Source organism: Mycteria americana, chromosome 2 (genome assembly GCF_035582795.1).
Source record: "Mycteria americana isolate JAX WOST 10 ecotype Jacksonville Zoo and Gardens chromosome 2, USCA_MyAme_1.0, whole genome shotgun sequence".
In the NCBI taxonomy this organism is placed as follows: domain Eukaryota; kingdom Metazoa; phylum Chordata; class Aves; order Ciconiiformes; family Ciconiidae; genus Mycteria; species Mycteria americana.
The window spans coordinates 166,145,517-166,162,734 of record NC_134366.1 but is presented as its reverse complement, the minus strand read 5'-3'; the positions used below and the strand labels follow the sequence as shown (position 1 = coordinate 166,162,734).

Genomic DNA, 17,218 nt, shown 5'->3' with positions numbered 1-17,218 from the left:
AATCACAGAAAACAAGCTGTCGAAAACGTATTCTTTCCAAAATCCAGGTTTTGTCAGTTCCCTTGAGAGAGTTTGCTTCTATGTGCAAACAAAGTTATGTTGTTATTTATGTGAAAACAGCAACAGAAGTTACACAATAGACAGTGACAATCAAATCAGGCATTTCAATCAAGGCAAATGACGTAAATAGTATGTGTGGTTTGTAAAAACTGAAACACACCCTGGATCTCCTGTTATGCCACTGGACGATCAGAGGATTCAATGGGAAGAGACTCCTTAGCTCACTTGGACTTCAGTTATGGCCTTTGTTATGAAATCAGAAAATTAATCTTAAAATTACTAGTCTGGGGACTGACAAATTTGACAGGAGTTACTCTTAGTAGGTGTGGAGCACACCCTGATGGCAGTGAAGTAAATGTCAGCATTTCCACAGAGGCACAGAGAAAATTTCTGTGATATCAGATGGAAGCATTGGTGCTCAGGATCAAACCAGTCCTCAGGAGAAACACTCCGAGTGGCATATTATGATGTTCTCATTAAAAACACTCCTTAGCAAACAGAAGGGGCTGCAGGCGGGAGATGCTTTTAAATTAAAGCATCTCCACTTAGCAGGTAGCTAATTTAGCTACAGTATTTTTTAGGTATGTGCTTAGAGAATGTTAATTGGAGCTAAATGCTGAAATACAAAATTGCTCAGCAAAATTTCCTCTGCTGGTACATTAGATAGTAAACTAGCTTAAGCACTTCCAGAAATATTGGACAAATCCAGCAGTGTTTGAAGGTCTTTTAGACAGGAGAATAAAACCAGTTTAGTCAAATGTAATGTCTTGTTGATGTTGGTGGTTCTCTCTAATGTTCTGTCTCCTTTAACAGCCCTTCCAGATCATAATCCAGTGTCAATAATTTTGCATATAGCGACACTCATTTGGTATGGCTGATTAGTAATTAATTTCCAGATAGTCACTCGTGCATTATTATGTTCTTTGAAACAATCTGGCTGCTGTCAGCCTGGAGACTAGCTTTACCTAACACTAATTATTGCCTCCCCCTTGTAATTCAGGCTGCTTGGAGATACTATGCTACTAACCCCAACAGGATTGATCTAGTTGCTACCTGGAGGTTTTATGAATCAATTGTATCATTTCCATTTTTCAGGTAAGTGCATTGTTCACCTCTCCATCATAATTTTCTGTGAAGCGTAAGTCAGGACAGGAAACACAGACTTTATATATATCAATGAGGCTTTTGTAGGTAACAGAGAGTTGCCATTTAACTTCCTGGATGAGGCTGAAAAACATAATTTTTGGCTTCTACATCCGCTTCTTCTCCCTTCCCCTGGTGGGATATATTAGGGGCACATGGATAACTCCATTAGTGGCTCTCATGTTGGCATTAAACAAAGGAAAAGGCTGCCTCACTGTCAGCTTCCCTTTGTAAGACTCTGGAGTTTACTGCCCTGGAAATCTCAATTTCTCCCTCCATAATTTTGATCCTGATAAAGTTTTAGCCCTGGATTTCAGAGGTGCCTGTGCTTCTCGCACTCTCTATGATGCGGTTGTGTATTTTAAGATATGGGCTCTGCTGAAAATTCTTACTTTTCCCTCCTTATTTCAACCAGCTTGAGAATTGTGTTGTTCACAGAGGTGGCCATGGCGTGTAAACATAATTAATGCTTGTTAAATGCTTATCTTTTGGCAATACCAATTGCTCAAGGGGTTAATTCAGTGGAGGACAGCCAAAGCATGTTTAAAACTGTCTCCCACTGAAACTATTAACGGAAGGTTCACAAGGAAACTTTTTGGGGGAGTTGCGGTCATGGTTTTATTTTAATCACCACTTCTGAATTCAGTGGAAAGCATTCAATACATAAAGACATTCAGACGTAATGGACACTCATATGTTTATGGATATGAGTCTGTCTGATCCTTACTTTTCTTGCCTGTCAAACAGGCACCTTCCTCACCTTGAGTTCTTAACATTTTAAAATGTTGGCCCTATGAAAGCCAAGACTTTTAGCTATAGACTATCAGCTGCTAATAATGGGCATTACTTATCCAAGTTTATGCTTTAAACTTTCATTCTGGACTTGCTGTTATACCTCATTCTGACAAAAAGTGCCCTTAAACTATTGCTCAGATCAAACAGAGGTCTCCAGATGTAAGTTGTCCTCACTGTGCTAATACTGCAGTTGCAACTGTTGCTCAAAACTGACTTGAAGAAACATTTCAGACTCCTGCCTTCACAAAGGGCAAATTACAAACATTAACTCTTTATTTGTTTTATTCACATTATATTTCTTCAGGACTGATTTCACTTAGGTCAAAAACGAAATCTCTAAGAAAAAACACCACAAGTGTTTAATTAAGGCTCAGTATATTTCTTTCCTTTTCTTTATCCCTTTTAGCTCTCTATCTATTCCCACATTATCCATTATAGAATCATTTCTAGAGGGTTTCTTGACCTCAGGTTTTGTTCAGAGAATAATTCTCAGGCTTGCCTGGAGTCTAGACTCATTACCGTGACTTCAAGCTTGTTCATTATATGTAGGTTCTTCTGTGATTCAAATGTGACCTGAAATTTAATAGGTGTTTTGCAAATAAGGTCCTGGGAGAAAGGGCAAGGGAGTACACTTCTCACCAAAGACTAGATTGCCAGTCTAAGCAGCACAGATTGGTTTCAGGAACCTATATCACTTTCTTTGCTTTATGGCTAGTTGAAAATGTAGCTTTTATTCTACTGTCAGTTATGGTCACAGAACAAAAGAGGTATAAACCATTAACAATAGGTGAGAAATTTCTGTTTAAAAAACTCTGCTGAATTTATTATGTAATTCTTCTCTCCTTGCTTTCTTGTAATGCTTCCTCTCTTCTATAAAAGGAAAGAGCAATTGGATGGTACTGCCAGGTATGTAGCTGCCATTATTATAACCTTGTTTTAATACAGTTATTGGAGGATGCGGGTTAAATGGTTCTTTGTGGATTCATGAGCTGTTAACCAAAACATGCTACTAACATCACAGGTAGTCATTAAAAATGATTAACCAATCCATTTCCTAATTGCTTGCTTTTTTCCCAATTTAACAACACAGCTAAAATGCTAATCGTACAAATGCAGTGTTGCTTGCTGATTGTGTGTAAACAGCTTTATTGTTCGTTATGATTAATCGTGGTCTAGTAGATTTCTCCCGATCCGTGCCATAGAGCCAGGGTTTAGCATTCAGGTTGTTCTGGGGTGAATTTAATGTTCTGCTTCATGTTATTGCTCAACAGTCCTGCAAAGAGCAATGTTGTGGTGTAAGGGATCAAGTCTGTGTTGATTCACCATGTGCAAAGATTTCTTGATGATAAATAGTAAGATGGATGGCTAAGATGGATCAGCAGGATAGTCCATCTCTCTGGCTGTACTAAAAAAGCTACATGAATTTTGAGGCCTTGGTCCCACCCCTGCTGAAACAGATGGGAAAGCTCCCAGTCACTTTGGGGAATTTACAAGCAAAAAGAATGAAGAAATCATTGATCTTAATACTGGTCAGTCACTGAAGACTACAACAGAGCAGTCCTGCAAGGTCTCAAATGGAAATGATATATTTATAATTCCCTCCAGCTATGCTCCAGATTCAAAAGCGCATAAAATAATTCAACCTCCTAGGTCGAAAATGTGAAATACTTGATACTAAATTGCTATCAATGGATCACCCACAATGAAAGTCAATAGCAATTAAAGGATAAATAGTTCCACAGACTCATGCTGAAGCTATTTCCATTTGCATCCCCACTTACAACTTAGAGAAAAAGAGCAAGAATTGTAGCAAAATTTGAAAACTGTTTGTCAGAGGTCAGGCCTGGGTTCCAGTCCCTAGCCTGATGAAAAGTTATCTTTTTCTTTTTGTTTTTTAAACATTTCATGCAACACATGACAGCTTCAATAAAGGAAGCTGAAAAAACCAGAAGCACACTTGCTGTTCTCTTATGAATTTTGGGGGTTCAAACCTCCTTTAACAAAAAAGAAAAACCTATTGCAAGTCTTTTTACAATACAGGCAAGTGCTGTAGTGCTGAATTATTGGGAAAAGATGACTTCCCCTTCCTGCCACCATCATCATGAGCTAACCTGCTCCTCTTTAAAGACTGCCTGGATGGGAGTTACCTAGTTTGTGAACCCTCATGAACCTTAAGTACTATACATCCATGGCACTGCCGAGGCTAAGCAGTTATGAGCAAGCTCATTTACGTTAATGTAGATGTCTGGAGATTTTAGCCATCTCCAGGGTTGGCAGCAGCTGAATTTTGGCCTTTAATATGTAGGAGAGAGCTTAGGAGATGAAATCCTTTTGAGGATGTAACTCCATACCTTGAGCCAAAACATGTTCTGACTCAGATGCGTCAGCAGATTAAAATTAGGAAAGTGAATGATTGCTACAGTTTGCTGTCGGTCACAGCCCCCCTAGAGAAGCTCCTGCACCTGCAGTGACAGAACAGTTTGTGGAGTAACTTCTGAGTTACTGTATCTTTCAGGCCAGTAGAAGAAGTCATTTTATATTGAAGCACCGGATTAAAAACTGAAAAGTATGACTCACAGCTCAAAATCTTTACAGCTGTAATCCCAAGGCCCCTCATTCTAGCTGGATATATCTTGCTTTTAAGTTATTACATGTGTAATAACCTTCAGCAAAATCATCAGCAAACCTGCATTGGAGCCTTCCTGTTAGCAGGCATGTGTTTATGGAAATAAGCATTCAATAAGAGGGATTGGCAACCCTCCAGGTAAACAGAAAAATGATGGTACTTGTGGGAGCATCTACTGACTTCAGTAGACATGGGACTGAGCCATAAAATCTGGTTGTTTTGACACTCCCACCTCCCATCTCTCATAAAACTCTTATTTACAGACCAGATAATAAAACAAAACATTCCTCTTCCTCCTACAGTGATTTAGTATAGAAAGTATTACTTGTACTCCACTGCAGTTTGCGTTTAAGGCTGTATTGAAATAAATGAGCAATAAGGGAATGCAGTCCTGGTGGAGAGAACAGCCCATAAGTGTACTCAGTCTCCAGGTTCTTGCATCAGCTAAGTACTTAATGGGAAAGCTGCACTAATAAACTGCACTGTCTGCACAGTGGTTGATAAAAGAAAGCGAAGAATTGGTCCAAAGCTTTCTCAGAAGAGTCAGAAAATTTAACTAGTTAATAAACTAAAAATGAGGCCTGGCTGTGGAAAATGTGAGGATGGGTAGTGCTTTAAGTGGCAGGGTTTCTATTCTGTGGTGCGAAAGCTCTTTAGGAACTCCACAGTAGTAGAGTCAAACTCTGTGACAGATCATTCTAGAATCTCTCCTTGGAAGCGGGAGCTGGCATCATGACAAAGTCACAGTTAGATGCAGCTCCTTGTTCTTAGACCATTTGGGAAAAACACAGGGAAGGCAACAGAATGGAAGAGTCTGTTTCAGAAGCTGGATCCCAAGGCAAGGCTGCAGGGAAGGACTTGTGATAGTAGAAAGCCGATTAAAGTTTGGCAGCAGCCCAAGGCTTTATTGAAGCTCCCTTTAAAACTGTGAAGATGTGAGATACGATGAAGAGCACATTGGACTACCCTTGAGCTAGATAGTAGGCTGGGTCCTGTAAGCAATGAAGGGAAGTGGTACATATGATGCTGCTCTGTTAAGAATAGTATTTTCCCTACATGCCCTGTGTAGTCCCTCAAACCAGGAGAAACTGGGGCTGTGCTATTCATTGCTCACTGGTAGGGAGTTTACTGACTTTATACCAGAGATGCCACTAGCTTTCTTCCTTAATCAATGCCTTAAAGTACCAGCACATGAAATCTCAGATAGCAATTGCTCTTCTGCATGAACTGCAAAGACTTTTCATCTGTTTAGCTCCCAAGAAGGAAGATTTATGAGAAAGATATATTCTCATTTCTGCAGGAGTGCAGCAAATCATTCAGCAAATGTTTGGGAGCTTGACCTACATTTCCTAGCCTTTAGGATGGACCTTTGCTTGATGGACATATTGTTTATTTTCAACCAACTTTTTATGCCTATGTTTGAGGAATGAATTTTGGGCCTGATTTTTCAGCGCTGTTTTCAGCAGCTGTTCCACTGAAGTTGACTAGTGTAAGAATTTTGAATCACTTGTATGTACAGGCACCTTAGCGAAGGATTTTGAACTTTCTTCTAGGGTCTTGCTCCTAATCAGCATTGTCCAACTGTAGAACTAGATGTCGGGAGAGCATGCTTATTCCTAGATCTATTATTATGCGATGGCAGAAAAGTAATTTATCCCTGTTTCCTTACCTCTACATGATAAATAATATGTCTCTGCCTTTGGAAAGTTGGTTTGATTTTTTTAACTTGCAGAATCAGTACTAGTCTTTCCTATTATGTGAGTATGAAAGAATGCATATAATGTGGTGCATTTTTATACTGCCAGTAGTAACAGCATAATGAAAATAAAATCATACTTTGCAAGGTGGAAAATGTCACTGTCAGCATTTCTTCTTAATGCATCTGCCCAAAACAGGAAGGGGGAAAAAGCCACTCTGATCTGCACACTACATTAACTACAAATGAAAGGCTGTTCCCATTCTTTTTCACAGAGCTTTTCATGGGTAATCATTAACGTCTCATCTTAATAACTTTTCTTCACTTTACAGTAATGTCATGTTTAGTAGGGAGTCATTCTTTGGATCAAGCCTCACAAGAAAACTTAGGTATATACATTCAAGTAACAATTGAGCCTTACTCTTTTCATATTTCTTGCATGCCATTCTCTGCCTGCACTTTCTGTTTTTACTACAGTAGTTCATCTAACCACCATAAAATTAAGGGGAGATAAGACTGAAAAGTTATTTAAGCATAAAAAGAAAGTTGCATGACCTTGCAGATAGTTCATTGTTCTGCTGTTCAGAAAACATGGGATCTAATCCTGGCTCTGCCAATGATCTGCTTCGAAACAAGTGCTTTTCTCTGTTTTCACAGAATGGGAATGATACTAACCTACTCTGCAAATAATTTAGAAATGTACTGTAAGAAAAATATACTGTAAGAGCTAAATACTGTTCTATATGCAGTCCCAACCTTGCCAACACAAATTCATGCAAGTCACTTTGCATTTGAGTTCAGTGGAACAACATCTCTGCATGTGTATTTGCAGGTTCTGGTTCAGCAAATGGAAAACAAGTGGATGCTTTTGATCATCTGAATAAAGTTAGTGACATGCTTAAATACCTTGCTGAACTGTGACCTAAGATGTGGGGCAAGAACTTTATCTTCCTGCAAAGAAACATAAAAATAATTTGTACCATTTCAGGAATCTGAAAGACACATCATCAGAAATACTAATATTTTGACTAAATTGTCAAGCATTTTATTCTATCCCACACAAACATCTTGCTATCATTCAACTTTAACTCATTGTTCTCATTCCCACTTCATTCCACAAACATGAAACCATCAACACACAACTCAGCTTTCCTAGCCTAAGTTCTTCAACTTTTGGAGAGCTGCTAGTGAAGCACTCCATATTTTCATTGGATGATTGGCCCAGGCAAAATAGTCAAGAGACATTGATTTTGCAGTTTCGTTTGCTTTCTAGTGGTTGATACATGGAGAAGTGTTAACTGCAAAGTAAAGAGTGTGTCAACATCTGTATGGTTTCTACCTACGTTGCTGGCTGCATCTGTTGGTGAAAAATATCTATCCTGTTTTCACAAAGAATTGAACTTGTATTATTCTCCCCATGGATTTGCATGACGTTGCTTATTTTTAGCCATTTCCAATCACTTTAGAAAGTGTGGATGAGAAGAGGGGCTGAGCAAAGGCTGTTAGTGTGCATAAGGGCTCTTTCTCTTTCTGAAGGGCATCAAAGTTGAGCCCAAGTTAGGACCTCTGTTCATGTTTCTGGGCAAATAATCTGGATGGTAGGTGAGTTTGGCTTTAGAGTCATGCCTGCAGTTAAATACCAGTGAGGACATACACTACCAAAGAGTGTGGAAATTGGTTGGCTAAAAGGGGGTGTTTCTTCTTCAGACATCAGAAAATTGCAAATTTAGACCTCAAGATTCAGGGTGCAAAGTGGCTTTTTAAATTAAGACATTAGTTGTCAAGAAGTTACAGTCAATTATTTTGAGATTGAACATTTTCTCAAGAGTAGTTCATCTCAAGAGTAGAGTAGTTCATCTCAAGAGTAGTTCATTCTCAAGAGTAGAGTGAGTTTCTCTCTAAAGAAAAGAATGTTACTTGATTTCCTTAAAAGGGAAAGCTGATTGGCCAAAATTCAGAAGTACCTCAGCAGTGCAGAATGCTCTTTGTTTTGTATTAAGAAGACACATGAACTCTCTGAGATCAGCTAAATTTATTCAGTGCAGGATTCATGGCTGTCCTCATAACATTAGTTTTGTGCTAATTTCTACTGGGAATAGTTCAAAGGAGAATACTTCTGGAAATCTCATTCAGAATGTTTGATTTCCCAAAGCTAAGTTCACCCATATAAGTACAGCTGATAATGTAGTAAAATGTTGGAGTAAACATGACTCCCTTTTTCTTCCAGTTTCTTAAGACCAACTAAATCTAATGATTAGCTAAACTGCAAAAATATGGAAACGTTTCCTGATTATTATTACTCCTTGTTAGGTGAAAGTGGTAAATGCATGGAAGAGGGCTGTGTTTGATTCACTGTTAGCATTAATTCATTATTTTTCTTCTCATACATGTACCATTTGTTTATGAAACTCCAATACTAGGCAAAGCACAGAGAGGAGAGTATCTGGCTTGCATGATGGGATGTAACTGCATTATTTCCTTGCATGACTGTTTCTGGAAAAGTATTTCTAGTTCAGTGGTTCCCACTCTTTATTCTGAGCAAGAGTAAAACATCTGCTGCAGAAGCCAGCCATCTCTTGTATATCCAGCCACCAAATTCATCTCTCGGATGTTCCAAAATAATTCCCACTGCTCTTGGGGAGCAAGAATCTGAGAGCTGAATTGTTCTTTAGTTAGGAAGCTTTAAAGCTAAACTGTCTGCACTGCTTCTGCCTTCCTCCTTTTATGGTGGTCTGTATCTACCACAGAATTGAGTTCTCATGCTGGGACTCCACTTCAAAGACAAAGGTTTTGGGAAAATTTTTATTCCACCACAGGGAGAGGATGCAATAGCATGCAAGACAAGCAATGGCAACATATCCAAGCTAGTCATAGAAACTACTCTGCACTTTTATCAGCATGTTTTGGATGCATTTGAATCCCCCGTTTCTGGAATTGCGTTGGAAGTCAGGAATCACGTTTTATTGACTGTAAGGAAACCAAATGAAGTGGGACCACTGTCCCAAGGGGAGGAAGAGTAGCTAATGTCAGTAGGAGGAGTCTGAAAGACAAGCAGCAGTACATGAACCTGTGGGTGGGAACCACTGTCCTAGCCACTCTCATGAAGGATTATGTGGTCTGCGCATGCTTCATACTCTGAGACTGAGCCATGCGCATGCTGTTTTAATGAAGGAGATTGTGTGATGAGAACAGATGTTTCCTAAGTCTTTTTAAAAAGCACAATGAAAACAAAAACCCCAGCAGACCCAGATTTCATCCCTTGGAAATGAGAATAAAGTCCATTTTTTCTCTGATGACAGCTAGTCATTATCTGGAAAGAAGCTTGGGTTTTGTTTTGGTTTTTTTTGTATACAACATACTGTTGTATTTTTTCATGTGAAGCTGATGAATTATTTTCTGATGATTCTACTGCTCTGGCTGCCTGGATATGAACACAATTGTCTATATTTATTGCATAAACATACTGTTATGAATCTGAATGTTACTTTAAGGGTTAATCATCAGGATTCAATTAATGAGGAAGGCTTCAGCTTAGGTAACTTTAGCTTAGACTAGAGACCTGCTTTTTAAATGACTTCTCATCTAGATCTTTCTGTAGTCAATAACAAGAGACAAGTTCCCCCAGCTGTAAAGTTATCCCAAAGTGAAACAGAGATAAACTGCACTCTGTAGGTTGCTAACTTCCCACTGGTTATAGAAAGGGGTCTCAAGATTAATCTTAGACAGGACATTTAACTTTTTAAACAGCTTAAGACAGATCGGATGAGTTCTAGGTCCTAAACCTAAGATGCTCGAGCAACAGTCTTGGGACAAGAGTTTGTTCCTAAACTGACACTTATCAATGGGGAAAGTTGAGAAACTCCCTCGAAAGAGAATTTGGGAATGCTTTTGGTTTATATTATCTACCTTAAACCCTGACCCCACAAAAAAAAAAAACAACCCAACCCACAAATGAGTGTGCCTACATGTGCAGTGGAAAACATCACTGCAAATAAGTAGCCTTTTGTGCTGAATGCAGAGGAATATTTTGAGCTGTTTTGATCTATGAGGAGGATATCAAATCTTGATCACTCCTATTCTTGTATAGCTCCATGGCAGAGATTTCTGCAGATATTGCCTATATTTCTGTCCTATATTAAAAAAAGAAAAATCCACAAGATTAATGTTTTGGATACTTTCCATCATTCACTGACCCTTTTCCTGCTGGTCTGATCCCTATAGTTCCTTGCAGTGCACTTTATGCCTCCTTGTCTTTTGGTAAGGAGGGCAGTTATTACAGGCATTTTAAGGGGCAAACTTTGAGAGAGCTGGATATGTATTTTGAAGGACCAAGCAAGTTTCTGGAGAGAGAGTCAGAGGCCATATGTAATGACAACTCTATTCTAATATAGTATTAAACTGCTATTTATAAACAATAGGAATCCTCTGTCTCACCTATTTTTCTACTTCTTCATCTTTCAGGTTCTCTGCCTTAAACATATTCTTCTATTGAGAACTTCTCTGTAGTGTTACTAAACCAAATCTTGTGACATTTAATACCTTGGTCAAAACCAATATGTAGTATGTGACTACTTCTTGCCTTTAAGGAAATCACCTCATCATCTGAAATCATTTGAGTTTCACTGCTAGTTTTCATCCTTCTAGGAGCTTCCTTCTCCTCCTGGAAGGTCTTGAACCAAGACGATCAATCTTGAAATCCGGAAGATTACGTGGACTATAGTCTCCCCTTTCATTTGAGATTCATCTATTATTGGTGACCTGTTAATCCCACCAGGAAAAGCTGATCTCTACAACAAGCCTGTTGTGCATACAATTTTTTCAGACCTAGGGAAAAATGTCTTCATTTTATTATCACTCAATAGATCTACTCATCCTAAAACTGCTTCAGTTTCTTCCTTCTTGTAGCTTATTTCACAGTCTCCTTCAGTCTACAAAGTTCACCATGATGCCAAGCATGCTTAATTGCTCTGTCTGTTTTTCTTCACATTGAAGACCTCACAAGCTTACTCCCTGTAGCATCTTCATGCCCATCAGTCTATATTGCCTGGCTGACTCTTTGTTATCACTCAGCTAGATTTTTGGTGCATTTCTTTGCATTAAAATCCTTTTCAGTGATGTGTCACAGTTTCAGACTCTTCTCAACCATCCTTCTTGAAATTAATTCCTCCTTCAAACTTTGGTTTTATAACTATTGAGACATGAGAATTTCTTTTTCCCTGCTGTACCCCCCCAAAAACACACACAACTCATTCAGTTGGCTTTTACTTACTCACCTTTATTTTTCATGCGCTTTCAAAACTTGCTCATTAGCTGTCGTCTTCTTCTGTATATATTTTTCCTATATGTGGTAGCTGAGTGCTTGAAGAATCCAAATTCACAGAAATTCCATGGACTTAAGACATCTGTCTTGTAAAGCACTACTGCTCTCAAGCATGGCCTCTGAAAGAATAGAGAAGTGATAGTGATGCAGAAAAGAGATCACAGGATTCTCCCTATCTTAGTAGCACACAAACCACTTGTTGGGACCCTGATGGACTCACCATCAGTTTAACCTTTAGAGCACCTTGGTGGATCAATTGGATCAAGATTCTAACCCAAAAGCAGGCACTATGGAAACCACTTTTTAAACAAGTGCTTAAGACCGAACATGAGACTGCCTTACACATTCTGTGATGACTAATTTGCCACAGATGTCAACAAGTAACATCTCATATTTTTCTACAAAGAAGGAAGTAATCCCTGATTTTTGCTCTATACATTTATCTGCGCTTTGTTTGTCTTTCCCCATGCCATGAATTCCTCAGGAAATTACATTAGGGCAAAGTCTGGGTAATATTAATACCATTCACTTAGACTATTCCAATTCTTCATTCAAATCCATGCTTTTATCTTCTCACATCATTGACTTCAGTCCTGGCGATGCTAATATAGCAGGACTAGCTGTGTGTCTCCATACTCACACAAGTCCCTCTTAGTTACCACTTCCCTACTTGCACACACATATGCACTTCATACATGCAATGACAGAGCAAGTACCTGAATTTGCTAGGCTTCAGAAATTGCATTCACAAGTATTGTCATGTTGCAACAAGAAAATTCAGAAGGCTTGAAAAAACATCTTATACAAAGGTTTAGTGCTTCCATCTTTTGTGGCAGGGAAGCCCATATTTCATTACCTTCTGGGTCAAAGATATATTAATCGGAAACAGATAGTAGAGATGAGGGCCCCAGTAATTCATATTAAAAAAAAAAAATGACAAAACAAACAACACAAAAACCTGCAACAGCTGTGATGTTCAATGCTCACATCATGTAGGAATTTTGTATGCTGTAAACTGCAGGATTCTTACTAGAGTTAGCACTCTTATGAAAGCTGCAAAGTCATCCTATGTGTCTTTAAATCCATCTTGCCTTTATCATTTTAAGAGGAATGTCCTAAGAACTTCCAATGTGGAGGGATACTGCCACAGACAGAGCTCTGAGATAGAAATAGATCCTTCTTCAAAGAGGTGCATCAATGACACCAGAGATGCTAGAACACAAAAATAATCCATCTGACCGAGATAACTCCTTAAATAGAGAATAAGTAGTTCTGTGAGGGAGACCCTTCACTTGCAAGGTCTACACACAAGTCTCCATCTTTGTCCACTATGTCCTTGCACGGTGGGCCCTCCCCACGCTTGCCTCTCCTACCAGCAAGTTTAGTGGCTTCAGCTGCGCATACTGCAGATACCTCCCTGCGTACCTATAAAATCTCTTTCTTCTGGTCACCACTGCTGTTCATCCTTCAGCTCTGCTCCTATCTGTGGCTCTCAGAAAGCTGATAGCTGCAATGGCTTCTTCTCTCCCCCCATTCAACCTGCCTGCCCTTCTCTCCTGCACCTAAGTGTCTCTTGACCATGTGTGCACAATTCACCTCTCCCCAGAGCTGTCCCACATGGCAACATCCAGGAATGGGTTAAAAGGCAGGCTTTCTTCCCATGACTTAGCCCCACATTTTTTTAACAAATGTGCAATTAGCAAATATTTATGCAGCAAAGTGAACAAGCAAATCAAATAATTATACCATCTTTCACCTATGAAGTGTTCAGAGCATATTTAAGCTGATACTCTCACTAGCAAATTCCTTTTGTGTTGTTCTTTTCAGTGGTATTAGTAATTGCCTTTAAGGCCGTTACAGTCATCAGGCTGTCAGAAGGGTTACTGATGCTGGTAAGATGGCAAGTAGATGCAATTCTAGCTTTATGTTGTCACTGAAGGAAAAATGTCTTTGATCATAAATCTATAGGAGGACAGTGCAAGCAATCATCAGAGGAAAAAAATATGACACTTTACTACAATTCATATAGGTCACCTCAATTTCTAGTATAGTTAGAGATGACTGAAAGTGAATGGTAGAGAGAACTGGGTAGCCTGCCCTACCATGTACCTAGTAATTGCTTGGCAATGCCTTTCCAGTGTTTTACTGATAATTCATTTGGTTCACAGCACATCTGACTTTCTTTTAGTTCTGGCTATGCACACAAGTTATTCATTTAACGGCATGCCACAGACCCCGTAGTTAAAGAAAGCACTGAACAGGAAAGGCCAAGCATCCTTATCATTCAACTATATAACTGCCTAAGTAGTGGTGTTTCTCTTCTTAATAATAAATCTAATGCTTCAGACATGCTACTGGAGCTGAAGCACTCTGATACATTACATAGAGAGGATAGCAAGACCCTCTGGTAACATTTTCAACATTGATTAAAAAAATGCTCATAAAAAGCAGTTAATTATCTGTGGAGCTTCACTGTTGCTTACAAAGACATTGATGTATTATGGTAGCCCCAGCAGTGTCCTTGTGTACAAAACATTTATTTAGCCCATTATATACTTAAAGCATCATGAAAACAAGTTAAAAGTGTACAAAGGAGGAAAATGATTACTTTTGCTTATTTTGTAGCCAAAAGCTGGGTCTCTTGGATCGGGTTCGTGGTACCAATACTAAAGGAAAGCTATTTACCCCTCTGAATGTAGATGCCATTGAAGAAAGTCCTTCAAAAGAGCCTAAGAATGTTGTCTTGAATAATAAGGAGCGTTTTCGCACTGCATTCCGAATGAAAGCGTACGCTTTTTGGCAAAGCTCAGAAGGTAGCCCATCTGTGTTGATTTCTTTCTATCCATCCCCCGTTTTCCCCATTTTGCTTTGTTACTCTGCATCTTCTGTTGAAGGTTTGTGACTTTCTGGGCCAAGCATGGCCGGTCCCTGATTTTACATGGCACATTTGGGGAAGCTTCCAGGAAATGAATGCTGGAGTCCAGGCAACACAGTGCTTGAGATAAGATAATGGCCCTCCGTAAAAACAGCAATTGATAGGGGATAAAGCCAGTGGTGGAATCAATCTATTTGACCTGGAAAAAAGAAAGCACACTGGGCAGTGAATCTATATCCCCAAAAAAGCACATGCCGTCATGGTTTGGTTTATCAGCAGGGATGCTATGCTAAGGTAGCTCCCTCCCAGACTGCATCCAGGCCTGCACTAGCCTGGCTCCAGGCATCTCAAATACCTCCTCACTGCAGTCTCTTAAAACCTTGTTTTAGAGAGTCAACTGTTGCTTCCCTCCCACTGTCCCTACAACTGCTGTCCCTCAGCAGATTTCTATTGGGCATCCGTCCAACATCATAGGGCATTTTTCCTCTCAGCTTCCCTGAGTACACATTTTCCTCTTCTTGCCTATAGTGTCTAAATAGTCTTAAATAACAGTTTCTCCTTTATTGTGCCAGCTGGCATCAGTGCATTCTGGCATACTACCATGGATGTAGTCTGGGTGTCCACACCGGGAACTTGATTATTCTCTTCCATGAAGGTACATGAGCTCCAAGCAGTGCAAGTGGGAGGAGAACTTTGCCTGTAGCTTCTACACCTGTTTTAGCCTTACATAAAATAATTTTGGCAAAGATTTTTCATTGTAAAAGCTCCTAAAAGTGGGAACTTCTAAATCTATTGGAAAGGAAGAAAAGTTCCCAATGTTTCAGAAATGCTGGAATCTGAGAGGACATCCCTCAAATAATGTCTTACAGCAGTCCCAGCAGAATTATCAAATCCCTTTCAAGAGCTGACCAGAGACAGAGGAACCTGCAAGAGATGTTCCTTTACTAAATTACACTTTATGTGGTGCTTTAGTCAGCCAGACCTCCCTCTAAATATTGTGTGGTCAGGTGTTCACACAGCTTTTTTTTGACCTGCTTTGCAGATGCGGGAACAGGGGAACCCATGGCAGAAGAGAGAGGCGACAGTAGCGACTTCCTTGTGGAAGATATGATCCCTACATTCAAGACAGCCATCCGGGCTGTCAGGTAAATGTCTCTGATGCTTTGCTTTGACTTTGAATGCTTATACTTCAGGAAATCACATTACCATGTTGCTACATGTTGATTCATTGTTGCTGTTATTACTTTTTTAAAATGCAATAGATTAGATTATTCTAGATATATTGAAAAGCACAGGAGAGACCCTATTTAAAGTCCTTTCTGAAAATGTGCAGAAAGGAAAATGTTTTTCAGTAACATTGACCATGCCATTTTTGCAAGATACTCCATAAATATATTTATTATAAAATAATATTGTATTCAGTTCCTCATTAGAACATACTATAAATATAGTATCTTGCTCAATTTAGTGCTGTAGTATTTATGTAAAACTGGAATTTTAGCTTAACAATAAACTCTGAGCTGACTCAACTCTCTTTTATTCACAGTTGATGAGTGTGCAATATACTTTTCAGCTGTCATACTTTAATAGATGCTGAGGTCTCCATTTCAGCAGTCTTCAGCCTGTGACATGTGTCACCTCTATTTTCGTATCACAAGAGATATTCCCTAAGGTTAGAGAACTCCTAGTAAGGCTTGATAATGTGTTTGGCACAGCAAGCACGTAGAATTCATTCACTGATGCTCTTGCTACTCCTCCACTCAGTATTTTTTGAAAAATACCCCCATAGGAAAATACTCTGCTTTCATTGCAATTGCTTTTTATTCCAGAAGTTGTTAAGTTTTGGGCCAGGGAGTTACTACCTTTCAGGTGAACTACTGCAAGTCTGGAGTGCCCCAAAATTATCTTCTTAGAAAAGCTTCAAGGAAGATGTTTATAAGTATATAACTATATACTTGTATGTATATAACTATAATATACATTCTCCTGGTTCTTTTCCAATTGGGTGCAGGAGAACCAGTCATTAAAAATCCCAAATTTTCTCAAGCCTGCTGAAAGCCACGCCCTACAGGCTTTGCTCATGTGACCCATGACTGCTTCCCTCCCGCTGGAGTTCTCTTCATCCCTACTTCCTCCACAGTTTTCCCTTTCTTTCCTTGATACCTGTTTGCTTTCAAACACAGACTATACATCTGTCCTGTTTTCCAGCCCCGCCTCCATGAAACATGCTATTATTACTTTTGCAAAACTTCCTTTCCCACATCCTGTGCAAATCTAATTGATTCATGCAATTTCCCTTTAAACTCAGTCATGAGCCAGGTTGTTGGTTTTGTTTTTTGTTTGGTTTTTTTTTTTTCTTGTATAGTTTACCCAGACCCTGAATGTTAATGGGAAGTAATTCTTTCAGACAAAACCCTTAATGGGTTTTCAAGGTCATGATCAAGGAGATTTTAAATTGAAATTACTAATTTCCTATTGATTCCTATTTTTTTTTTTTTTTAAGTATAGTTTTGCTGTTATCATATATAGTTTGGTTATAATGGGCATAGGTATAATTTTGAAATATTGAAAGATTTATAAGCAACAGAGTTAAAGAGTCAAACACCCTTAAAAAGTCATAATAGAATTATCTTTGCTAAATGAAAGTTTATACAGATTTTAAAAAGGTTAAAAAACCCCTTGAATAAACCACACCCACCTTGA

General features: G+C 39.0%; 1 protein-coding gene across 1 annotated transcript in view; it reads left to right on the top strand.

Annotated features, from left to right (window-relative positions):
- KCNQ3 (potassium voltage-gated channel subfamily Q member 3) overlaps positions 1 to 17,218 on the top strand; it is a 208,846-nt gene that overhangs the window by 184,282 nt on the left and 7,346 nt on the right. Inside the window, exons 8-11 of the mRNA XM_075495283.1 lie at positions 1,061 to 1,155; positions 2,878 to 2,904; positions 14,266 to 14,453; positions 15,558 to 15,660. Coding sequence (XP_075351398.1) covers positions 1,061 to 1,155; positions 2,878 to 2,904; positions 14,266 to 14,453; positions 15,558 to 15,660 — 413 coding nt within the window. The remainder of the gene's footprint in view (positions 1 to 1,060; positions 1,156 to 2,877; positions 2,905 to 14,265; positions 14,454 to 15,557; positions 15,661 to 17,218) is intronic.